We start from the raw sequence: 22,944 nt of genomic DNA, 5'->3' as shown, positions 1-22,944 counted from the left end.
ACTATATCCTGCTTTGATAAATCAGCATATTCCTGCAAATTTGCAGTATTTGTAAATAACTGAGCCTTAGCGTTAAAACTTAATCAAGCGCAGAATAGATAAATTACCTTATTTTTTCAACCGTAGGTGAATTGCGTTACACATAACATGCGCTTGGTTTCTTATAACATTTGCTCGGTTTCAACAACCTCAACAAACTAGTGCATTTGGAATGCTCTGCGGTGATGACTTAAAAAATTTACGGGAGTAAATACGATTCTGAGCACGATGAATGGTTATTTGCATAGATTTTTAATTAACTATAAGTTTCTAGATTTTCTTACTGTACGACCTTTGCTATGCTTCCCAATGATTCAACAAATGAAGTGACAATCGGTGTAGATGGTCTAAGTGCAAGAAACACAGATGTTCGATGACGATTTGAAGCGACGAGAAAAACTACACGTTTACTTTTCCTTCATCAACTTCGATTACTTCCAGAGAGGGGAATCTAGACATAGATTAGAGAAAGTCACTGTTTACGTAATGATTATTCATGGAAGTGGTGTCAAATAAACTGAAATGAGTCTGCATTTCACCAGCATCTAGACTTGCCAACAATCGTTTTAGGGGAAATCTTAATCAGAATCGTGAGCGACTTCGGAGGAAAAATAACACTCGACGCAAGAACGTGCTTAGGTAACATAGTCCAATTTGATAGTTCGTATACTACGTTCTTTAGACTGAATGATACGTAAATCTTACAATGAAGAAGAATCATAATTCAGCAAGCTCAAATCGGTTTTCATGAGATTAGTCATACATAATAAATAGCAGTAGCATCAACAGGATGATTATCCATTTACGTCTACCACCCTGCACAATCATTCAGGAATTGCCCATTCCAGTTAATCCGGACAATAATAACGAGATTAAACACTACGTTCAATTATTATCCACAAAAACTAGAAGGAAAAACGGAAAGGAAACTCGGAAGAATTGGTGACTAAGAACAGGTTTGAGCGATTTCTAAAACCAAATAATTTAGAAACCAACATTTTCTTTTTATCATTGTTCTTCCCAAACCCCATCGGGTCAAATATAACCCATGTTATATGTGCTTTTGATAAAATGAAACATAAAAGGATAATTGGGGGTCCACGATAGCGGAGCGGTAGCGTCGGTTTGAAAATCGGTCCATGAGCGCAGGGGCTCATCACCTCGACAAAAGGATAAAAATCACGATATAGTTTCCGTTTTTCGCATCTCATGTTTGCATCGTGGAGATTGACGCGGTTGCTCTGATAAAATTTATAGATCAAAGAAAAATTCATTACTGAAATAACTTAGCATACGAGAGGCCGGTTTCTGGCGAGTCTTTAGATACAAGTTGGGAAAAGTTATCAAACGTGGAATATGCAATCCGAAAGAAAATGGAACGAAATTAATCACTTTTCACATAGTTTTTTTATCCTATCCCACGGCGAGAGCTAGCCTGAGGATGCTACCTTTGCGTTCAAAGTCGTTTCGTTTCTTTTCGCGTGCCTTTGCTTAGATAAATTAAAACAAAATTCCTTCCACCCGCTTTCTCACCCGTGTTGCACTACCGTAACCCTATGTCCAAAAAGAAACATGAAAGGATGGACATGGTTTGGTTGAAATGATGAACAAACATTTGCATGCCGCTCCGTCCTCGAGTGCCATGGACGAATGTCAACCCTAATTTTAAGTGTAATCTTGTTTGCAAAGGTTTCGCGCCCGGAGGCGAGGGGATTCAATTTGTAAACTGTAACAGTTTAGTCGATTTCCGGCCACGAAACGTCGACCCTTCCTTGCCCGTACAGCTACGTAATTGATTTAAATCTTGATTCCGGTCGAAACGCCGCCGGTTTTCCGTCACTGAATCATGTTTTGAAATAAATCATCCGCAGCCTCCTGGAACTGGCGTCGTTGTATACGGGGTGATAGAAACAGCAGACGGCGTGCCGCCAACTGGCCGCTACGCTAGACTGGGGGTAGTTTTGAATAATTTAAATTAAATTCCACAACGATCACAGAAGCCGGAAGCAAATTTAGTAAGAATGATCTGATGCAAGCATGTTAAAGCAAGGAAATCATCTCGAAACAAATGAAAAATAATTTCTTTCTTTTTTCTCTGGTTTTTATAACTAAAGCCTGTCGCATAGTAAATTGAGCCAAAGACAGCGCGCTACTGTGGTGCCTCTAGGGGCTCCAGCCGGAAACTAATATTTTTAGTAGTAAAAGTAACTAGTAACAATCACTTTCTGAAAGTTTCAGATGAGTACTATTTTTTTTCGTGAAATGCCGTATAATGGAAATTGGTCGATCAAAAATAATTCCGCACAAAATACTATAGAACCAAGGCAACTGAGCAAATTGAATTGGCCGGGAACTCATTAAAAAAAAAACAAAAAAATGATAAGTATTTTTTTTGTACAGTTATGCATAACGTTTGTTATAAAAATAGTTTTTACTATTTACGTGTTCACAGTTCTTTTAAATTCACGTATTTTGTTTTTGGTTCGTGCATTAGCGCCCGTATCGTGGAAAGGGACACCGTTTTCGCAACCTCCGTTCACTTCCTCTTGCCAAGAACTTCTCTAACTAATATAAGACGAAGAACTAAGAGACTCTAACTATTCTAAGACGAAGTTTTGTGATTGGCTAGTGTTTTTAGCGCTCCAGTTATTTGTGCGGATTTATTTTTGGTCATTCAATTTCCATTATACGGAATTTAGCGAAAAACAATAGTTCAGGTCTGAAACTTTCACAAAGTGATTGTTACTAGTTACTTATACCACTAAAAATATTAGTTTCCTTCTGGGACCCCTAGAGGCGCCACAGTAGCGCGCTTTCTTTGGCTCAATTTACTATGAGACATGCTTTAAATGTTTTTGTTCCACGATCAATTAGTCCTCCTCCACGACACTCTTGCATACTACAAGCCTCACACATTTTTACAACACATATAATTGTAAGTTTAAAAATAACCGTTCTCATACATCAATTACACATAACGCAAAGCATACACAAATGGAAAACTTTTTCAAGTCGATTTGAATTATCCTAGATGGTCGTTTAGCCAGGAAAAGAAATTTAAGTAATCAAATGAACTACCAACAATCCCATGAGAAACTTCTTTACACGAAAATAGAAATATATGCTTCAACTGAATGAAGAATGTTATCTTGTTATAAATGTTAATGTTATTACATAAACTAATCTAGGATAGAGTCAAAATTCGTCGACATTGACTTCACATGTATAAATTTTATTATTAATTACTTGAACACGCATTAGTAGTGTGATCGATACTCACGTCAAACTACACAGAAATGACTCAAAATATGTAAACGACATTTAGATTTCCTACCAAACACAATATTTGTACGTGTGCGATCCTTCAGTTGCCTCTATTTTTCCATGCTAACAAGCGGCGCGGAAAGGATATATAGTACATTCCTTTCCGAATATCTGTGATTTAATTCTCTGGTATCGCGAAAATGCCAGGCCGGATCCATGTGGTGGTTTAGAAAACTTTCCCCTCGTGAACGGTTTCCATCAAAAACCATTTCTATCAGCACCCACACCGCTTCCGACCGCTTAACACCGTGTTTTTGGTCCATTTGGTCTAACAACTTTTAGCAGAACATAAGGGGTGAGGATTTGTGGTATGAACATGTTCTAGAAAAGCGACAGCTTTTGTTGATAATCCGTTCAAAAAGAGTGTAGAAAACGTAGGCAAACCGTTTCAATGCACGGACCGCTAACCACAATGTAGAAAAGGTCAGTAGTCAGTAGCTATCTGTGTGGGAATAATTTTGAGGGAACCGTGATGTCACTTGTCATACATCATCAAATCACTATGTAGTATGTCCTCCTGGGACATTGATTCTTTAACCAGGAATAACTGTTACATACATTGAATATGTTTTGGAGTCGTTGCCCAAATGCTTTGGAACAAGCGGTTCCAACTTTTAAAAACGAATGGGAATGATACATTAAAGCTCCATTGGCATCAAGCTAACAATATTATGTAGAAAATTGAAGGAACAAAAACACATTACCTTTGTCGAATGGCTACCATCTACGACTTCCGTCCACTTTGGAGGTGAAAAAGTGGTTTTCATTAACCTCATCCCTCATTTCGAATAAGGACATAAATTTAATGCCTTTTTCTTTGTCTTACTGCAAATAGTTGTTACGCCTGGGTCGTAATGGAGATCTGCCATCACCAACAGGCTGCTGCGAGTCGTAAACTGCCCTCAATTTCTTTTGTGTCATACCTTAACACGAAGCAACTGCGCGACACACCGCAAACATGGTAGTTGTTTCCATGCACAGTCAGTCAAGGTGAAATCCTCCAGAACTAAGCAAGGACAAAGTAGCAACGGTGCTGAATATCATCCATCTTCACTCCTATTGTACTGGTTCGGGTTTTGGTCAGTTTGTTCGCTGTTAACGGTAATGAACTTCTAGGTTTTGCAATAAATAAGATTGGGATGAATGACCAACACTAATTAGTTATGTCCCTTGATCCCACGGGCCGTAAATAGAACACTCGCTGGTCACTGGCGCCCTTACTGTTTGATACCGAAATAAAGCAATGGAGGTGTGAAGGCATTCGAAACGTTATTGATGCCGATTGAAATGGAAAAATAAATGCAGTTCCTATGATGACAAACCATGAACTAAATCTGCAAACAAATTCCCAGCGGCTTTCAACAGAATAGAAAGGTGATTTTGTTATGTAATTGAATGTATGTTTGCAGCTATATGTATCACTCGAAACTGGTACGCTACCTAGCAAGAACTTAACTAGATATTTTGTGAAATTTTTCCATATTGTAGTCTTATACAGTGTTTTATAACAAGAATAGCGAATCTTATGAAAGATTTATGATAAATCTATGATTGATAGCCTTCGATGTTCCCAAATGATGAATTTCTCCCGGATAGTGAATTGCTGTTTGCATAAGTTATTTTACATCATACTGGTTAAACTGAATTCTATGTGTGTTAAACATATCGAATTATATACATAAATACATTCATACACATAAACAACACACAAAGAAACATACGCAATGAAACTTCTATTCCTAATGAACGTTAGACACGCACTATACTCCTGACGCTTTGCAGAATTCTGCCACCATGTCTTCAGAACCGGAAGCAAAAGCCATTGACCACAAAAGATAAACGTGCACCGATCACAACGAGCAGACATGCTCGAAGAAAAACAAGAGAATTAATAGACTGCAAATAGAAAAAGTTTGTACGTGATTTTGGGTCATTGTATACACGGTCGGGAATTTTTCCCTGTCAGTTGATGTTAGTTTTGTTTTTCCAACCACACAGAAGTGCCTCAGAATCCCCTCAGGAGTCGATTTACGATAGCTGGTGTTAGTCCCTTTCGGCCACTATCCAATCGATCATCCTACGTCTCAGATGGCTCTTAATTTATGTCATTCAATTTATTATTACTCACGGCCACACTCATCGTAGATGCCATATCTTAAGGATTCCTTGGAAATGCTCTTTTCACTTTCATTTTCTTTTTTTGTCACGTATGTGACAAAACTTTATCTTGGAAACGTATTGTAGCTGTACTAATGCTCAGAAGACATGTGCTAAATAAAGAATCTTTAATTTATCATATTTCCATATTAAGATTTAGTTTGCTAAATTCTTACTAGAACATTAGATAAACGTCAAAATGACTAGCGAGCTATCAAAACGTAAATAAATGTAAAATACAAGTCATTGGAAGACGATATATGACAAACATAAAATGTACTATTAATACTCTCAAATGGTCGTATTCCAACCGTTTCGAGGCCGTTTCCTAAAAAACTGAATCTAATTTTGCAGCGTGCTTTAAAAGAAAGAAACCCAACATAGGTCGAAGCAAATGTAGTCTCAAACAAAACGACATTATATTTATTTGATGGTAACATATAAGAAAATAATGACAATCTTTCCCATCACTAGTTGCAACGAATTGCACAGACAAATGTTAGGGATCCATAGAATTCAAATCAAAGTGCCATTTGAATAAAAGTCCCCCTTCAAGAGTACAGCGAGGTGAGCAAGTCAAAAAGATCATCCTCATCGTACTAGGCTGACGAAACCGGGAAGAGCCCATCGCAGTTCCAGATCACGTCCCATTCACGTATTCAATTTGGAGTGCTTTTTATTGTTGCCAAAAAACGACTATTTTCATAAAATTTTACGACCCACGTGTGGCTTACGGTCAACAAATCAAAATGAGGGGAAAACCATCTATCGCTCCCTTTTCGGAAAAACGTTCATATGGCTGAATGTACAGAGTGAGTATACTTAACATAATTCATTAGCCTTTAATCCACCTGATTGACTTTTCCTGCTTTTTTCCCTTCTGGAGAATGTATCTACCGTAGAAGTGTACAAAGAGCGACTGTTTTTTCATATGAACTCATGCGTTTGAATCGTTGCATCGCAGTTTTACTTATAAACGTAAGATGTTAGAGGTAGGTAAATAACGGGTGAAAATCAAACATATGAAAAAAGGAAAATAAATGGCTTAAGAAGAGCGGTCAAACAAATCAAACTTAAATCAAAACAGAAAAAAATTAAATGTCAAGTAGTAGTACTTAAAGCATGAGGAGAAAGATGATAGATTAAAGGCTAATATACTTAGCTACTACACTTACCGATAAATGATTGTAAACGCCAATCTCATTTTCGCCAGAAAAGAAAAGCGTACCCTTTGGTTAACATTCGCTGCTATTTTACATTCTTCCACAAACACTTGTTGCACAAGATATATGTGCGATAAACTCTTAGTTCAGGTGCAAAAAGTATCATTAACAGTACTATTAGATTTTCCATCAACACCCCATACTTTAGTTTTCTTTAAATTTCCCTTTAAGATATTCTTACAACATCATCCTCTAGGGACCAAAGTGCAGGCTTAAATCGGCAACACTCGTGATGAATGCCGACGGTGATAGCGCATGCTGATACCATGCCCTCGCCCGGGGAAAACTTCCTAGTCTCATTTGGCTACTTAATCATCCGAATCGTTGACACTTCCTGGCAACCGACTCAGGGAAATCACCCGGAAAAATAGGCAATCTTTCGTTTTTCTTCGAAACCCCTGCTTCGTTCCGCCTTCCGCTCGATAACATCTCGGAAAAGAAGCATACTGACGATTCGGGGTTTCCGGACCGCCGATAATAATTGGATGATGATTTATTGCGGAGAGAAAAAATTAACTTGTCTATGTAAGGTTTCATGGCACTCATTGAAGAGAATAGTAAGAGAGGTGCTAAGGAGCTTGCAGCTGATTTATAGGATCACACTCTTACGATATTTACTTTATCCTTTTCAATGCATTTGACGAAAGTTTCGAGTAAACATTTATCATAAAATTCAAGTTTTTATTGTAACCTTCATATTCTTACAAAATGTATATTATGTTATTCCGAAAAAACTTAGTATTGAGTAAATGTAGGAAGTAACATATTTATATAGTTATTAGTAAATATAGGAAGAAACATGTCACCTAATTTTTGTAATTTTTTGTAAAACTCTTGAAATATATGTTTTGTTATTTGAACGTCAAGGATCAATATAAATCATTACAAACCATTTTTTATGTTACTATATGATTTATTTCTTCATCTCTTGCTTCCTGTAAACATTAATGATCAAAATTGTTATCCACATCCACTAATGTCTCCAACTTTCAGCAAATGCGCACAAGCGGAACACTGGAAAAACCAAAATGTTCTATCCATAGATTGACACATCTTCCACAGCCGGACACATCTTGGTGGATCCAGTTAATGAGCCCAAAATGTGTGAACACTACCATATGACGACAGCAACATGCCGATCAAGAACGGCAGCTAATCTTTATTTTATTGTTTTTCCTTACATCTGGCCCTTTGTTTTCTGCCTTTCGAATTCGCTAGAGAAAAGTGTCTCGGAATACGGCACAAAGTGTTTTCTTCCCAAAAGCAAACGAACCTAGTCCATTCTGGATTCCAAAGAGTGATTAGTATGCTCTGTGCGTGAACCCTAAGGTGGTAAGATGTTTGTCCTTTAGCCACCGGAAATACACTCTAGCATCACGTTACACGGACCATTCTTGGCTGTAATTAATGAATCGGAATAAATTAAATGTCAATGTTTTATTTCCACTGACCCCCAGAGCTCACGAAACAAAATATGTTCGTTAAAGATGAAGCTCAACACCCCGTTTGTGACATTGCGTGGGCAACACAAATTGCCTACGGGACTCAGGACAGTCAACCGGTTCTACAAAGAGTTTTATTGTAGAAACTGAGCAAGAGCTGATCGTATAAATGCGTTAGCCAGCTCTGGTTTAGATTATCTCATCATTCAGAACGACGTCACGAAAAGATCCGCTTAAGACGACATTTTATCATTTGTGTATTCCTTGTTGTGTTAAATGTTGAACGCAATCGTTCTGAACCCCGCGAGTCCGATCTGTTCTTTCACGTATTTATGCTTTTTCCTTTTTTGTCATACGACTGAAATAAAATAATGCAGTTTATTCAGCGACAATTCCGAACGACAACCGTCATAAAAGGATTTAAACGATTCGTTTTGCACGAGTGGCGATCATCACAGCGATATGGGACTCGTTTTGTCACAGTTGACATATCAAGGATTAAATATACGGCGCGAGTGAAACCACTTATACCAGCTAAAGATCTGCTAAACAAAGTCATTTTTTCGAAATCAAAGCCAAGCGGAACCGGCAGCGTGAAGCAGACCATGGACATCGCTTTGATAATATGTCTTTGTTGTCTCCGTCAAATTCATCTGGCTGCCAAGAAACTAAAGACGGTGATGGAAATTCGATAGTGTACGATAATATCTTTATTCACGATCATGCAAACGTTGCTTCAATACGGGACCATCAAGAGAGAATACAAATTATTCAGACGTTACCAGTGATACAGAAGCTAAAAACTACCCGCGCTCTAACCTGCACACTCTCAATTCCTTCGTGTCTGCATCGTGGAGATATCCAAAACTGACATTTTACACTGTGGGAGATTCATAGCAACATGCTGCCATTCGTGATCGACTTCGACTTGCAAATACCTTTTTTCTAGTGTAATTATATCATCATAAAGAAATGCAGCATAAAATGTTCCTGTACATGCAGGTTAGTTGCGTGATCCAGGTACAATAATGAAACAAATTTACTTTGGCAAATGAGCGGAACCATTCGTTTTTTGATGACTGTGAGCAAAGCGTTGTGATTGGTTATAAAATTTTGTGTTGTCAAGAATATCGATATGCTTTATCGACAGCGTACAAGATACAAATCTCCCTATATAACAACATGAATTTTTCTGTAATTTTACCTACATATTATCATCCATTTTGGATGGCCGAATAGACTCATAGTAAATGTAAAAAAAAGAAGTTATTCACCCTATCATTCATATTACTTTAATTGAGCTTCATGTCACATGCGGTAGTGACACTCCCTATTAACTCATATGAAAGATGATATTTTCTTGAAGGGTTAACAGAATCTTAATTACTGATGGCAAGTGGTTCATGACATTCACGAATCCCTTTCTACAAATATCCATTCGTCTCCCTTTAGAAAAGCCGTAAACAAACTGCCGTTATGAGATTTCGCACTTACTCTAACTTCCTAGAACCAGTCGTACTAGATTAAGAAAAAGGAATCGATTATTGTAATACGATAAACGTTTATCTCACATTTCGTACAACAACCTTATACGAATCCCAAAGAATGAAAATGAAACACTCCCTACATCCATCAGAATGGTGCCAGATGAATCCAAAACACCAAGACAAATCAATTAAACCATTTGCTTGAAAAGTGCCTAGACAATAGTGCTTATGTCGCGGATCGCTTGCTGCTGCTACCATGAATGCAAGTGAATGAACAAGTCCAATTGGGTACCCCAATGTTCGTTTACCAAGTTTATAATATGCGATCACACTGGTTTGCCCGTTTCAGTTCACTATTCATTTAGCTTACACTTTTTTGATAACTAACAAGTTCTGGCTGAGTAAAAAGAAAAAACCGGTATTACAAGTGTTTTCGTTGAAAGTTATATTCTTGTTAGCCAGCACAATATGGATTGGGAAAATATTGAACTTTCTTCCAAATTGGTGAGTTGAATTTGTCACACATTGTTGATCTGTAGATGGTTGTAATCTATTTTCCAGCATAGGGTATGCCCAGCGGATGCTTAGCATTTGCAATTAATAGCTTACACACTTACATCGCTATTGAGGGCAATTTTCAGCAGCTACTCTACACTAAAGTAGTAATCTGACAACCATTAATTCTTGTACTCAGCCATTTGTATTGTTCTATAACCTTGAATTAAAGATCAAAACCTAACCCCTTGGTCGTGTCTGCCCGTTAAAGCCTTATTGGGCTTTATCCCCATTGCGTACATAAATAATCACTCCTCTCGTACACAGGAGGGTCCGGTCTCGGTTGGAATTCGAACTCACGCCGTCAAGGGAGCACCTCGGCATTCGTGGGCCGATCTTCTAACCGACATAACCACTAAGCTGTCGCGGACTGTCATGGACCACATTTACTGCCACTACTTTTCAAAGAGTGAATCTTTGAAACAGTGATCGATGCACTTTCACATCAATGAGAATAATATGGAAGTATATTTTGGTATTTGGTATTTGCCTTTATTAATCGTACATGGTCCCTCTATCTAATCATGGAGGAAACGATAATGCCATGATTCGCACAAATACAAATTTTTCTGCTTTTTTTGTAACTGTTACGACAATTTATTAAATTTTCCATAAATTTATGTTTCCTCTATTAATGGAGAACTGAAACCAATCTTAGACTTTTTTTATACCTCTGGATCGCAATTTTTGGAGTAATTGTTGCTTGCTTTGAAATATACTGTGCTTTGAAATATTCAAACTTTAAACCCTGTTATGTAAGGCATACATGTTTATTTCCTTTCTGCAATTCTCTTTTAAGGGGGCGCTTCTATATTTTCAGCCACAACCATGGTACCAACTCATAACGCAATGATACAATTGAAGACATAAACATTTCGTTCCCTTCTTTTATGAAGACGATATCAACATCGCACAATTGTTAGACTTCAATTGCTCACAAAGACCTAAATATAACCACGCTGGAAAACAGTACAATCAAACGGCGACAAACCAGCAAAGTACAATGTATCCCAGTACATAATACAGACATGACTTCCGAAGCACCAAACGTGCTGCTTTGTTCCGGGAAAGAACTGGCATAGATGAAGATGTTCTGATTAAATTTTAATATTTTAAGCCCAACATCTAAAATTGTTCGTGTCGTTCGGGTTACATGAGTCGTAATGTTTTGGACACTCTTAAGCCAGTTCTATCTCAAACGTTGATTTGTTTCCCTTAGCTGTTTGAAAATAACTTTGTGAGAATGTGATAACAAAATATTATTTATTATCATACAACAAATCCCTTCATTATGCCTATGCCAATTGGCAGACAAATGTCACCGGCATTCACAAATTATATTATTTTTTCTAATTTGCGAATAAATTTGTCTCATGAAAAGTAAACCTGGTTCAAATGTATACATGAAATATAATTTTAAACAAAGTATTCAAATATGAAAACGCTAGAATCGGAGGGAAGTGATCTATTTTTTGTGTAAAAATAAAAAAATACAAAAGAATCTTACTTCACCCATCGACAGATTTTTAAGGCAAATACGCTGCTTACGGAGAAAGCGTTAAAAATCAAAATAATTATTATCAAAAAATACTCATGATCTATTCCAAATCATAAAATTATGTAACTTGTTATGAACCTAGAGATGATGTTAATAAATAAAGAGATTATTCTACGATATTTAATTCTACCCCACATCTTTTGTTTAATTATATACATTAACATGAGCCAATTTAATTTTTTTTTTTTAACTATCATGATTGTATCAACCACTTAAAAAACATGCATTCTTTTGTGCACTATCTATTCCACGACATTGTTTAATTAGTTTCCCTTGAGGTCAGACGTTCAGCGTTATTCGTATGCGACGTAGCTTTCGTCATCACTGGAGCATTTTTTTGGCTTTAGTGCTTGCTCTACTTCGTCTCCTTTTATGCGGAGATCATCAGGGCACGAATAGCAGAATTTAATACCAACAAAGAACATCGAATGCAAGTGGAAGCTTCGACTGTACCGAATTCCACTTGTTCCGATTTGTTTAGCGTGTTTCATCCAATCGGACGCGATCGCGATCGCAAAATTGACAAGAAATTAATTAACGACTGAGCCATGTTTACGCTGCACACCATTAGAGATCTGAAGTTGTACCAAGAAACGTACAAGGAATTGTCGACAACCGATTAAAAAGCTCTTACATCAACATAGCGTGCTTATTTCGTAATCCTTGTATATAACAAATTAATACCCCAATTACGTTCATTTTCTAAAAAACGTTTTGCGTGCACGCTGTGCCAAATCGACATACTTCTGATTTCTGTGTTGGTATTTCTTTTGGATTATTTTCAGATGCAAGAAAAGCGTGTTATAAGTTTCGGACGTGGTAGTTTCAATCTGTAATTCTCACCGTCGTTCATCTTCGCGTATATAAGTATATGTTCAAAATATGCCAATAGGCATATTTGTACAAATTGTTGATTTACTTTTGAGTTCATTGTTCAAATTGATTACTCTGATATCATGAAATAACCATTTATTAAGTAATTATTGCGATTCAAAAATGAGTGTGCAACAAAATTAAAATTTTACAGTAAGCAAAGCTATTAATCCAGCATATCTCCTGTTTTTCTATCATAAGGACAAAACGAATATTGGAAAATATTATTTTCACTGACGCACACAAAGATAAGATCCCTTTGACTCGACTAGTGAACAAACTTCGCGCGGGCCAGGACGATCTGTGTGCATCACATTTCATCCTCCAAAGCTACTCCATTTCCTTTGTTGGTCAGTAAAACTCTTTTCGTACAAGGATGATTGTTCTTGTGCAGTCGGATTCTCTTTACTTCTATGGTGCGAAAAGCCAACTTGCCGTACGATTTTGATTGGATTTGAGCTAACGTATTTATCTTCCTTACGACCATGTGCATTCACCCGTAGCTCATTATGGGCATTTGGCAATGGAGGCACTTGGGTACTATGTAAAGATTCGAATCGATTACGATTGTACTTATTAACTCGATAATCAACAGGTAAGTTGACAGGCGTGCGTACAATTTCCGGTAAGGTAGCGTAATAAATGATACGTCGATTACGTAGCACAGGTCCAGCAGAGAGGATTGAAAGCGGCTTCAAGGATGCTTCGTAGTTGGGGCTTACGGGAGATCCCAAATCAGTGACATCGTTCGTGTAAATGTAGTTACGATTGCGATAGTAAAGTGGAATATCAAAGCGTTTGTCTGGATAGTAGTAAAAGTAAGGGAACTTGTATCGTGGGTAGTAAGAATCGTAGTCCACGTCGTACCGTCGCTGGTAGTACTGATCATACCTATGTGGCGAAGGCGGATGCAACCTATCCATCATGTCTCGGTGAAAGGCGTCGTACTTATCGTAGACTCGAGGAAACATTGGTGATTGTGATGGAGCCATGTATGAGTCGTAGTCTCGCTTTGCAGGACTCAAATAATAAGTTGTTTGCATTGGCCTTCGATGCAACTCGCGAATGACCTTACCACTTCCATCGCTTTGTGTCTCTGTGGAGAGCTCAGGACTTTTTGTTTGCTGTGTGATAAAATTAACCCTTGGGGCACGCGAGTTTAATCCTTTATTGATTATCGAGGATGCATCAGCATCGGAGTCGGCTTGTCGGTTGATTATTTTCCCCGGAAATCCAGATAACTTATCAGGTTTTACCCATTGTTCTGGTATTATGTGTTCACGATTATTCATAATCTGCTTTTCCGCTAAGGCTATTTCTGTTCCAGTGTTTGTTTGGCCTTGTTGCATGATTGAAACAGAGTTTTTATTAGCTGGTAAATCGCGTCTGATACGCTTTTTCAGGGTATTATCCATAATATTAGCATCTTCTGATCTAAAATGGCTATAAAACCCAGGTGATTCAAGTACTCTGTAGTGTGCCTCTCTTTTATCTCTTATCGCCCGATGGTAAAACGGCTCCAGTAGACTACGCCTTTCGGAAAATCCGTCATCTTCACTTGCTAGTTCTGTGTTAGAAGAACCAAACTCGTAACCGTTCAAAATTTCCATGTCTTCCGGGATGCTCATTCCAGTACACACATTCAATATCCCCAATAGCACAATCCACGTGGCAGAAAGCACTGCCATCTTCCTAAAACAAGAACCTAAAATAGATAACTTTACTAACTAAATTTGTTTATGGCTTATAAATAACAAAATATTTGCTGCTGCCAACAGTATCAAATGTGATAATCGCAACTCGCAATATCCTCGAAAGTATGTTACTCGACCCGCCATGTTTGGGTAAATGTTGTGTTCTATTTTTGTTCGTTTACTTTTCTCTACTTACTTTTCACGGCCTTCAATCTTAACTAACAAGATATTTTCAAAAGATTGACGAAATTCACTACAAGCAGCTTAATCCCACAATCCAAGATGAAGAGATCAATTTTAACAATTCCGCATTATGCTCCATATGTTTCTAACAATTTTCACAATTGTACTGTTACCGCTCAAAGTGAAGCACATCCGAATACTTGTAATGCCAGCACACGACTAAAAATTGTCGTTTCGCATTCATGATCATCATGTGATGTGTGTCGGTTGGAGTCACCCCACGTACAAACTCATTCAACGAGTGCACAATGAAAATTGACGATGGCATTCATCGCTTGAAATCACACACAATGCTACATTAGAATAACATGGCAAACCTCACATCTGCTCCACCACAGTGCTTTTACAAAGGTTCTGAACATAATTAATTTGAATTTCCAATTCTATACTGAATGAGATAGACGCTACAACATAGGATTTAAAAAAAAAATCCACTTCACGGATGCAGTACGGCTTTCTCAACTGTAGCGAAAGAGACAAGATCAAAAAATACGACTATATTTCACAAGGGTAGTCATTTTTGGATTCGATCAATACCAAAGAAGTATCATTCGACTAGCCAACGATTATTTTAAACATCTCGAACGAGATATCTTTGCTATTTATTTAATTCTAATTGGGCACGCTAAGAATTCATCACTTCAACAGACTATTAGCATATTTTGTACAATATTAGTTTTTAAACTATAGGCACAATTCGAAAGTTGTTGTCCAATGCTAATAAGAATACATCGTATAGGAAACGATGGCAGCATCTTCTTATACTAGAAGTAACTTCTATAATACAGTATTAAAAAGTATAATACAGTACCATTATTGGTGTATCTGATACAGCTCAGCTAAGAGATAAAATATAAATTAAATCATCCTTCAACTATAGCGTCAACCTGATGACGCACTGAGTACGCTACCTTCGTCATATTGTCTGCTGCATACCCTCGTACGATTATCATCAACATGTTACGCTCTGTTAGGCAACAAAAAAAAACACGGACGGTACAACAAGTACAGTACTACGGTACGATCTGACTGAAACAGAAAGAGTACGGCACCTAACTGACCATCAATTTGAGGAAGATACTCTATGTGCATGTATTCCGACACAACACTACGCAGCATTCATTTCCCCGAAAGGAAAATGTGTGTAACAGTTTATCAGCGTGTAGTATGGAAACCGAAATTTGATCACCTCGTATAAAAGCTTGCTAACCGAAATGTAAGCTCCGGGGAGGGTCGACATAATTTACCATCATAATCAATGTATGTTCTTACCTCCCATTAAAATCTAGCTTCAAAGGGAGAACAAAACTACAATAATAAAACAGTTGTGAATATAAAGACTTATAATTTATTGATAGCATATCCTTCCTTCCATTGATTACGGTGCCAATCCACGAATCGCAAACTTTCGCTTCTATCATAATTAATAAAATAAAAGGTAAAACGTGAAAATGTCAAACCAGCTTAAAGAGTTGCTAACTGATAATGCCTACTCAATTTCGATTGGCTGATTATTAGAGCCAGAGGTTGTTACGTTTTCGGTACATGGCTTCCCCACGTCTTTGTTGCCATTTGCAAGAAATTGACTTATCAGAATGGTTTTTGTAGACTGATTGATAGCTTGACCCCGCGGAACGGACATTAACAGTTGCACACGTTTTTTTATTTGTTTTCTGTCTAGGTTATGATTACCACCAGAGGCAGAGGTTAAGCCAGCCTTGGCTGGTACTGTGTTTTCTTGCGCTAAATCGCATGTTTTCGAATCACTTAGTGGTAATCCGATCCGTTCATCCTTTGCAATAACCTTGGTAAACTTCTTTATGCTAACCATCGATGAGCTCACACTACTCCCTGCCAAGGATTTTAAAGTAGAATCATTTTCAAACTTCTTCATTGTTTTCGCTATTCCTCTCTTTTTTGGAGAATTGTTTGAATGCACAATCTTCTGTTCCAGGTCCTCATTTACACACCCGCTTTTCTTCTCCATCCTTGGCTGTTTGTTTCCTTTCAAGTGATACTTCCAAACATTAGGTATTGTTAACAGTTCCAGGCCATACTGTGCCAGAATATCTTTATCAACAGTCCAGCAAAGCTTTCCCATCATCGGTCCTTCCAGAGGACAGGCTCCCCACTCAGCAATTTCTCGTATCTTATTGCTTATGCTTTCCAGGCTAAACTCTACTCCATTTCCCACAAGTGAGACTTTTGTTGTTTTAACTTCACCACAATTTTCTCCTGGATATTCTTCGTCTGCAGTTTCGTTACGATGCGACCAAAAAGTTTGAAACTCACGTACTAAAAACTTGCGATTATTGACATTTCCATGGACTAATCGAACAAGATCTTTTACAGCATCATCCGTGATGCGTACCTTTTTCGGACCCTTCTCGGTCTCTTTACTAGGTGAAGAAACTTCCAACTCTTGGCCAACTTGTCGATTTGGGTTAGTTGTCGAAGATAAGGTGAATGAAATGGGTTCATCGGCATCATACAGCATCGCACGATCATTCAGCATCTTCCAAATAATAGCAGAACAATCCACATGTCGGTCCACATGATTTGCTCGGTTATTTTCTTTAACCTTTTCCCCCGGATTTTCCCAGATACAACCGATCAATCTAGGCTTGATTTTTTCTGTTTTCTTTTTCATCTCAGCCACAAACTCCAGCTGCATAATTTTAAGCTTGGCTTTCTGAGCCTCCGGACTGTTGTCATCCATTCCACCCTCTTCCTCTTCTGGCTGCAGTTCTTCGTCACTCAGATGACCATGTGGCACGAAAAATTCATTATCAACTTCATAATCCTCTTCTGGATCGACGTCTTTTTCGTCATCGCTACCGTGCAATGACTCGCCCGGTTCTTCCTCTTCCCATTCTTCATCGGAATCTACGTCATAATCGAAAAATTTCTAAAAAAAAAAGTGAGACTGTTAGAAGCATTACTAGAGACCAAATTAATATACATCCTACCTTGTCCTCTGCAAACGGTCGACGAGCTCCAATACAGGAACTGCGCTTTCGCCAGGTCCCACGAAACGGGGGCCGCCTGTTTTCTTCGAATAGGAAGAATTTTGCCTTCATCTTTTGCTTCATTTTTGCAGGATCTTCTTCAATTTGATGGCATACAGTATCATCTACAGGAAACCAAAGTTTATGTGGTGAACACAGTAGGCTTAGTAAGTCAAAATATTTGCAAAAAATCCCAATAAGCTTAGCATAACCATAGTGTAACAAGCATACAAAATTTATTGTTCCAATAAAATGGTTAATGTTAAATGTTAAATGTTAAAAATCGTAGTAGGCTGAGTAATCTATAATTACATAACTTTTGAATTCAACACTCCTGTAATTGATTTCCCAGAGTATAATACATACCTACGATCATAATGTCGTCATTATCATCTTCTTCCTCTTCCATGCTCCAAGTACGGCCAGCCTTGCGAGGCTTACAGATGCCGTCCCTCAACAAACCAAGGTATAGCTCAGACGGTGCCATTGCTGATGGTTTCATCCCCACGTTCGCCAAAATCTGCTCCAAGTATGCTTTTTGCAATGGTCCCAGTGCTCTGCGGGTTATCGGTGCCAGTCTCATGTCTCCTTTGACACAGAATGGCATGAACCTTTGTTGACTCATTGATGTTCCCGTATTTGTAGAAGCCCCCAGTGAAGATTCAAAAGAATTTTCTTCATCCGAAACCCTACTGGTTCCACTTCCGCTGGCGTTTTTCTTAACGAAAAAGCTAGTGAACGCTTGGGCCACTTTCTGTTTCCGCTTTTCTTCAGCTTCTTTCTCTTCCTCTTTACGTTTACGTTCCTCTTCTTTTTGTTCTTCCTTTTTTCGGCGTTCTTCTTCTTTTTGACGCTTTTCTTCATTTTTAAGATCAATTTCCGCCTGGCGTTTTTTCTCCTTCTCCTCTCGTTCTTTGCGCTTGATATCCTCTTTCTCTTCTCGTTCCTTTCGTTTTTGCTCTTCCTTTTCTTCGCGCTCCTTTCGTCTCAGTTCTTCCTTTTCTTCACGCTCTTTCTTTTTCTGTTCCTCTTTTTCTTCCCGTTCCCTCCTACGTTGGCGATCTTGTTCTTCTTTCTCACGCGCTTTTTCTTCCTTTTCTTCTTGCGCCTTGCGACGTTTTTCCTCCTTTTCCTCCAATTTTTTAGCAGCTCTTTTCTTGTGCTCTTCCCGACGGGCGATTTGTTTCGGTGTCAGCTTCTGTGTTTCACCAGGCTTCGGAATCACCTTGGAATTTGGGGTACATAGCATGTAAATATCCTCCTCGCTGGAATTAAAGTCTGAAACAGAACGGCTTAATCCAACTATATCGGACTTATCCAGTGGAATATTTTTCGGCGATTTTTCTTTACTGAACAATTTAGTTAACGTGATATCACCAGAATGTTTTTCTTCGCGAATCGATGGTACAATCTCGTTAGCGCAAGTCGCAATATGATGTTCGTTTTCATGATTGCTTGATTCTTTATCCAAATCACTCGTCGAAGAACTGTTTAGTTCGTTACTTGTATTTAATGCAGCACTAGAAGGAACGGTTTGTTTTGCTTTAGCTAATATTTCATTCGCAATATTCGATGTGTGATCGTCCTCAATTTCCTCCGATAAATCTGTATCGTCTAACAAGACTATTTCACGAGATGTATCATTTAGGTTCGGCGTCTCTGATTGATTGTGTTTCTTTATTGAAGATTTGACTTTATTGGAAGTCAAACGTTTTTGTTTTCCTTTAGGGAGCTTAATGAATATTTTATTGTTATCCTTATTCCGTGTGTGCCGATTCTTATGTCTCTTATTGAGTTTTGTGCTGTCATTCAAATTATGAGCCACACTGCTTGCTGTCGGGCTTAGCAATGCATCCGAGGCAAGTTCCTCATGATCCTTATGTACACTTTTTTCGCTATCCAGTACTTCAACTTCAATATGCTTTTCGTTTTCTTTTGCCACTAAAACACGTCCAATTTTCGACGCATGGCCCAATTCCAGCTCTTCGGAAGAAGGTCTTCTTTTACGAGATTCAACAACTTCCACAGACGGTTTAATCATAGCTGTAGAACTGGTCATTCCTGGCGAGAGTGCTTGAAAGGGTAATCGACTTTGCTTCAGCTTCCGAACACTGCAGCTCTCGGGCCTTTTGGAGCTACCGGCGGCTAGCACTGTTTCCATTCCGTACAGTTTTTGTTTATAACACTCACAACTATTATTTACACAATGCAACCTTGAATCGCAACTGATAGAAAACTAAACGGATCAATGTTGAACCGTCAACTGCACACAGAGGGTTAGCAGAGAACAGTTTGCAATCGAAGCGCCTAGAGATTTACTTTACTTTTCACAAAGCAAAACCCACACATCACATAGCATTCGATACGATGTTTGACACTGAAAAGCGCGGCTAGATTTCCAAACGTCAATCATTATCAAGGTGCATATGACGATGTCAATCTACTCGCATCTCAACGTCATTTGATCTTCATTTTGAACGATGCTTCAAACAGGAAATATTCAGTACGATCTTAATGATTGTATTGATTGTATAGAATTGTATGAGATCATCTAAATATTTCGTCGTTGTCTATCAATAGAATCGTCGTATGATATTGAAATGTGTGGCTAGTTTTTCAAACGTTCACTATTATCAAGGTTTATATGACGATGGCATTCTATTTGCAGTGTTTTCAAACTCCCATAAATGATTGGTTTTATACAGTTATACACATAGTTTTCTATTGTTTTGTTTTTTTTTACATAAATCTGAAGAGCAATTTTATAGAGTTTCAACATAAGCGTAGAATCACATTTCATGAATTAGTTCAGCACTTGACCTTTGAAACAAGGCGTATGAACGTGAAAACGAATCTGACGTTTGAGGTTTCATACAAAAAAAGAGCTGTCAAAACTGAAGAAAAGCAAACATCTTCGGAAAAACTAAGGATTTTTACTGTTTCCCTGTTGAAGCATGTACGATTCACTATAAAAAATTATATTTAATCGGTAATAAGCATTTGAAATATTGCTGTGGGTAGTTTTGTGGTAACACTTTTCTAAAGTTTGTATCGCTATTTGGTATCGACAAAAATCAACAAGAATACTAAGCTTCGCTATTCAGAAAGGTATTCTTGAGATATACTGCAGATTTGTTTCTCTATATAACACGATCAAAGCACTAATAATATTCTTCGCTATTAAAGTTATATCGCGAAGTACCAATGAGTAAGATGACTAAAAACAAACTCAACCTCACACTTCCACCTGGATCAGTGGATGTTCCGGCCGGACAACAAACTACGCCAACTCCTTCTTTCAAAACACCATCGGGCACAGAGTACGTGATCGGAAAACACAACTTACTAGGTAAAACGAAAAACAGTATTGATGCGTTGACCGAAACACTTGAAGAACTCGAGATGGAGGAAAGTGCTCGCAAACGAATCAAGGTATTCTTGAGCCAAAAGGAAAAGATCGGCGAACTAAGTGACGAAGACTTAGAAAAGCTCGGAGAACTGGGCTCGGGCAACGGAGGTGTTGTGATGAAGGTGCGTCACATTCCTACTCAACTTATTATGGCCCGGAAGCTTATACACTTAGAAGTAAAACCAGCTATAAAGAAGCAGATCATTCGCGAACTGAAGGTGTTACATGAATGCAATTTCCCGCACATCGTTGGATTTTATGGTGCATTTTACAGTGACGGAGAGATAAGTATTTGTATGGAATACATGGATGGGGGATCGCTTGATTTGATATTAAAACGCGCTGGACGCATACCGGAAGCTATTTTGGCCAAAATCACATCTGCTGTTCTAAAGGGTCTAAGCTATTTACGCGATAAACATGCCATCATGCACAGAGACGTGAAACCTAGCAATATTCTGGTGAACAGCAGCGGTGAAATTAAGATTTGCGACTTTGGGGTATCCGGCCAACTCATCGACTCAATGGCCAATTCATTTGTTGGAACTAGAAGCTATATGTCGGTAAGAAATTTTAAACAATTCCAGTATTGCTAACAATTAAACTCATGTTACATAAAAATATTGCTCATTTACTGGAAGTCTCGTTCAATAATGTCAAATTGAAAACATAATAATCGTAGATTTTCTTTTGCAGCCTGAACGCCTACAAGGAACGCATTATTCTGTGCAATCCGACATCTGGTCGCTGGGACTTTCTTTAGTAGAAATGGCCATAGGAATGTATCCTATTCCTCCACCAGATGCCAAAATGTTGGATCTTATTTTTCAAGAAAGAAACGAAGACAATTCTCCGGGACAAAATATCATCGAACCGAAACCAATGGCTATTTTCGAGTTGCTAGACTACATTGTTAATGAACCACCACCTAGATTGGAACACAACTCATTCACGGATCGATTCAAGGATTTTGTTGATCGTTGTCTGAAGAAAAATCCTGAAGAGAGGGCTGATTTGAAAACACTGATGGTAAGACCATTTACTCACTAAACGTTATATCATTATTTTCAATACATTACAAATTGTAGAACCATGACTGGATTAAAAACATTGAAGCTGAAGATGTTGATATTGCTGGCTGGGTGTGTAAAACAATGGATTTGGCACCTTCTACACCGAAACGGAACGCTTCTCCTTTTGCGAACTGAAAGCACAGTTATTAATATTTCATCTACATTCATTACAATTGTACACACGTAAGTAAAGGAAAAAATATAGGCGTAAATGCACATTTTAAGTTAATATACATTTACATGAATACAACAAAAATCGTTCCACTGAATCGAAATGCAGGACGACCGTTCTATTCGATCCACATGTACACGTAAGGGTTTGTTTATCATTCAATTCTTTTTCGACCTCATCTTATCATCCAGAAGGAAAGAAAACCATATAAAATTTGCGAAATTATGTAATCATCCAAGTATAAAACTGGTCCTAAACAGTAGGAAAAGTCATAGAGAAACTACACAGTTAATTCGTGCAGCATTAACCTAAACACTAAACATTCAAAAATGTAAACTAATTTATAATTAATATATCTGCTGATTAAGGTAATTGTTTATGAAATATATATTTTCACTTCATTGCAATAAACAACTTGGGAATTGTTTTTCGGATGATTCAAATGTAATATAAAAAGCTAGACGAGTATTTTGCAGGTCTTCAAACATTTTGCAAAATATTAACTAAATTATGCTTGAAAATACACGTACATGATTGTTATATTCCGGAAAGTACATGAGTACACGATTACAAAGTATGGAAACCAAGAGAGAATATAAAATTATATGTATTTGTAAGTAGGTATAGTTTTGCATTGAACGACTGTTCCTAACCCTGTTTGGAACAGAAACGATAAGTACACCATGT

General features: G+C 37.9%; 3 protein-coding genes across 3 annotated transcripts; 1 reads left to right on the top strand and 2 right to left on the bottom strand.

Annotated features, from left to right (window-relative positions):
- Window positions 1–12,801: 12,801 nt before the first annotated feature.
- Window positions 12,802–14,346, bottom strand: LOC131259919 (uncharacterized). The gene has a single exon (XM_058261529.1). The coding sequence runs from the start codon at window positions 14,344–14,346 to the stop codon at window positions 12,976–12,978; it is 1,371 nt and encodes a 456-aa protein (XP_058117512.1). The 3' UTR covers window positions 12,802–12,975.
- Window positions 14,347–15,927: 1,581 nt separating this feature from the next.
- Window positions 15,928–19,907, bottom strand: LOC131258517 (chromatin assembly factor 1 subunit A). The gene is made up of 3 exons (XM_058259850.1): window positions 17,970–19,907; window positions 17,565–17,728; window positions 15,928–17,503 (listed from the first exon to the last, which is right to left on the bottom strand). Exons 1-3 carry the CDS (start codon window positions 19,762–19,764, stop codon window positions 16,085–16,087), a joined length of 3,378 nt encoding a protein of 1,125 aa, XP_058115833.1. The 5' UTR covers window positions 19,765–19,907; the 3' UTR covers window positions 15,928–16,084.
- A 606-nt stretch (window positions 19,908–20,513) lies between these two features.
- On the top strand, window positions 20,514–22,758 carry LOC131258522 (dual specificity mitogen-activated protein kinase kinase dSOR1). The gene is made up of 4 exons (XM_058259859.1): window positions 20,514–20,711; window positions 20,790–21,575; window positions 21,709–22,041; window positions 22,101–22,758. Exons 2-4 carry the CDS (start codon window positions 20,808–20,810, stop codon window positions 22,218–22,220), a joined length of 1,221 nt encoding a protein of 406 aa, XP_058115842.1. The 5' UTR covers window positions 20,514–20,711; window positions 20,790–20,807; the 3' UTR covers window positions 22,221–22,758.
- The last annotated feature ends 186 nt before the right edge of the window (window positions 22,759–22,944 follow it).

The sequence above is a fragment of the Anopheles coustani genome, chromosome 3 (assembly GCF_943734705.1).
Source record: "Anopheles coustani chromosome 3, idAnoCousDA_361_x.2, whole genome shotgun sequence".
Classification (NCBI taxonomy): domain Eukaryota; kingdom Metazoa; phylum Arthropoda; class Insecta; order Diptera; family Culicidae; genus Anopheles; species Anopheles coustani.
Note: the sequence above shows the minus strand (reverse complement) of the source record. Positions and strands in the feature narration are given on the sequence as shown.

Excerpts from the sequence above, each read along its gene's own strand:
- LOC131259919 (XM_058261529.1), bottom strand. The coding sequence starts at position 14,346 with ATGGCAGTGCTTTCTGCCACGTGGATTGTGCTATTGGGGATATTGAAT.
- LOC131258517 (XM_058259850.1), bottom strand. The coding sequence starts at position 19,764 with ATGGAAACAGTGCTAGCCGCCGGTAGCTCCAAAAGGCCCGAGAGCTGC. Across the intron at positions 17,729-17,969 it reads TGACGACATTATGATCGTAG|ATGATACTGTATGCCATCAA; the intron begins GTATGTATTATA and ends GGTTTCCTGTAG. Across the intron at positions 17,504-17,564 it reads GACCGTTTGCAGAGGACAAG|AAATTTTTCGATTATGACGT; the intron begins GTAGGATGTATA and ends TTTTTTTTTTAG.
- LOC131258522 (XM_058259859.1), top strand. The coding sequence starts at position 20,808 with ATGAGTAAGATGACTAAAAACAAACTCAACCTCACACTTCCACCTGGA. Across the intron at positions 21,576-21,708 it reads GAACTAGAAGCTATATGTCG|CCTGAACGCCTACAAGGAAC; the intron begins GTAAGAAATTTT and ends TTTCTTTTGCAG. Across the intron at positions 22,042-22,100 it reads CTGATTTGAAAACACTGATG|AACCATGACTGGATTAAAAA; the intron begins GTAAGACCATTT and ends TACAAATTGTAG.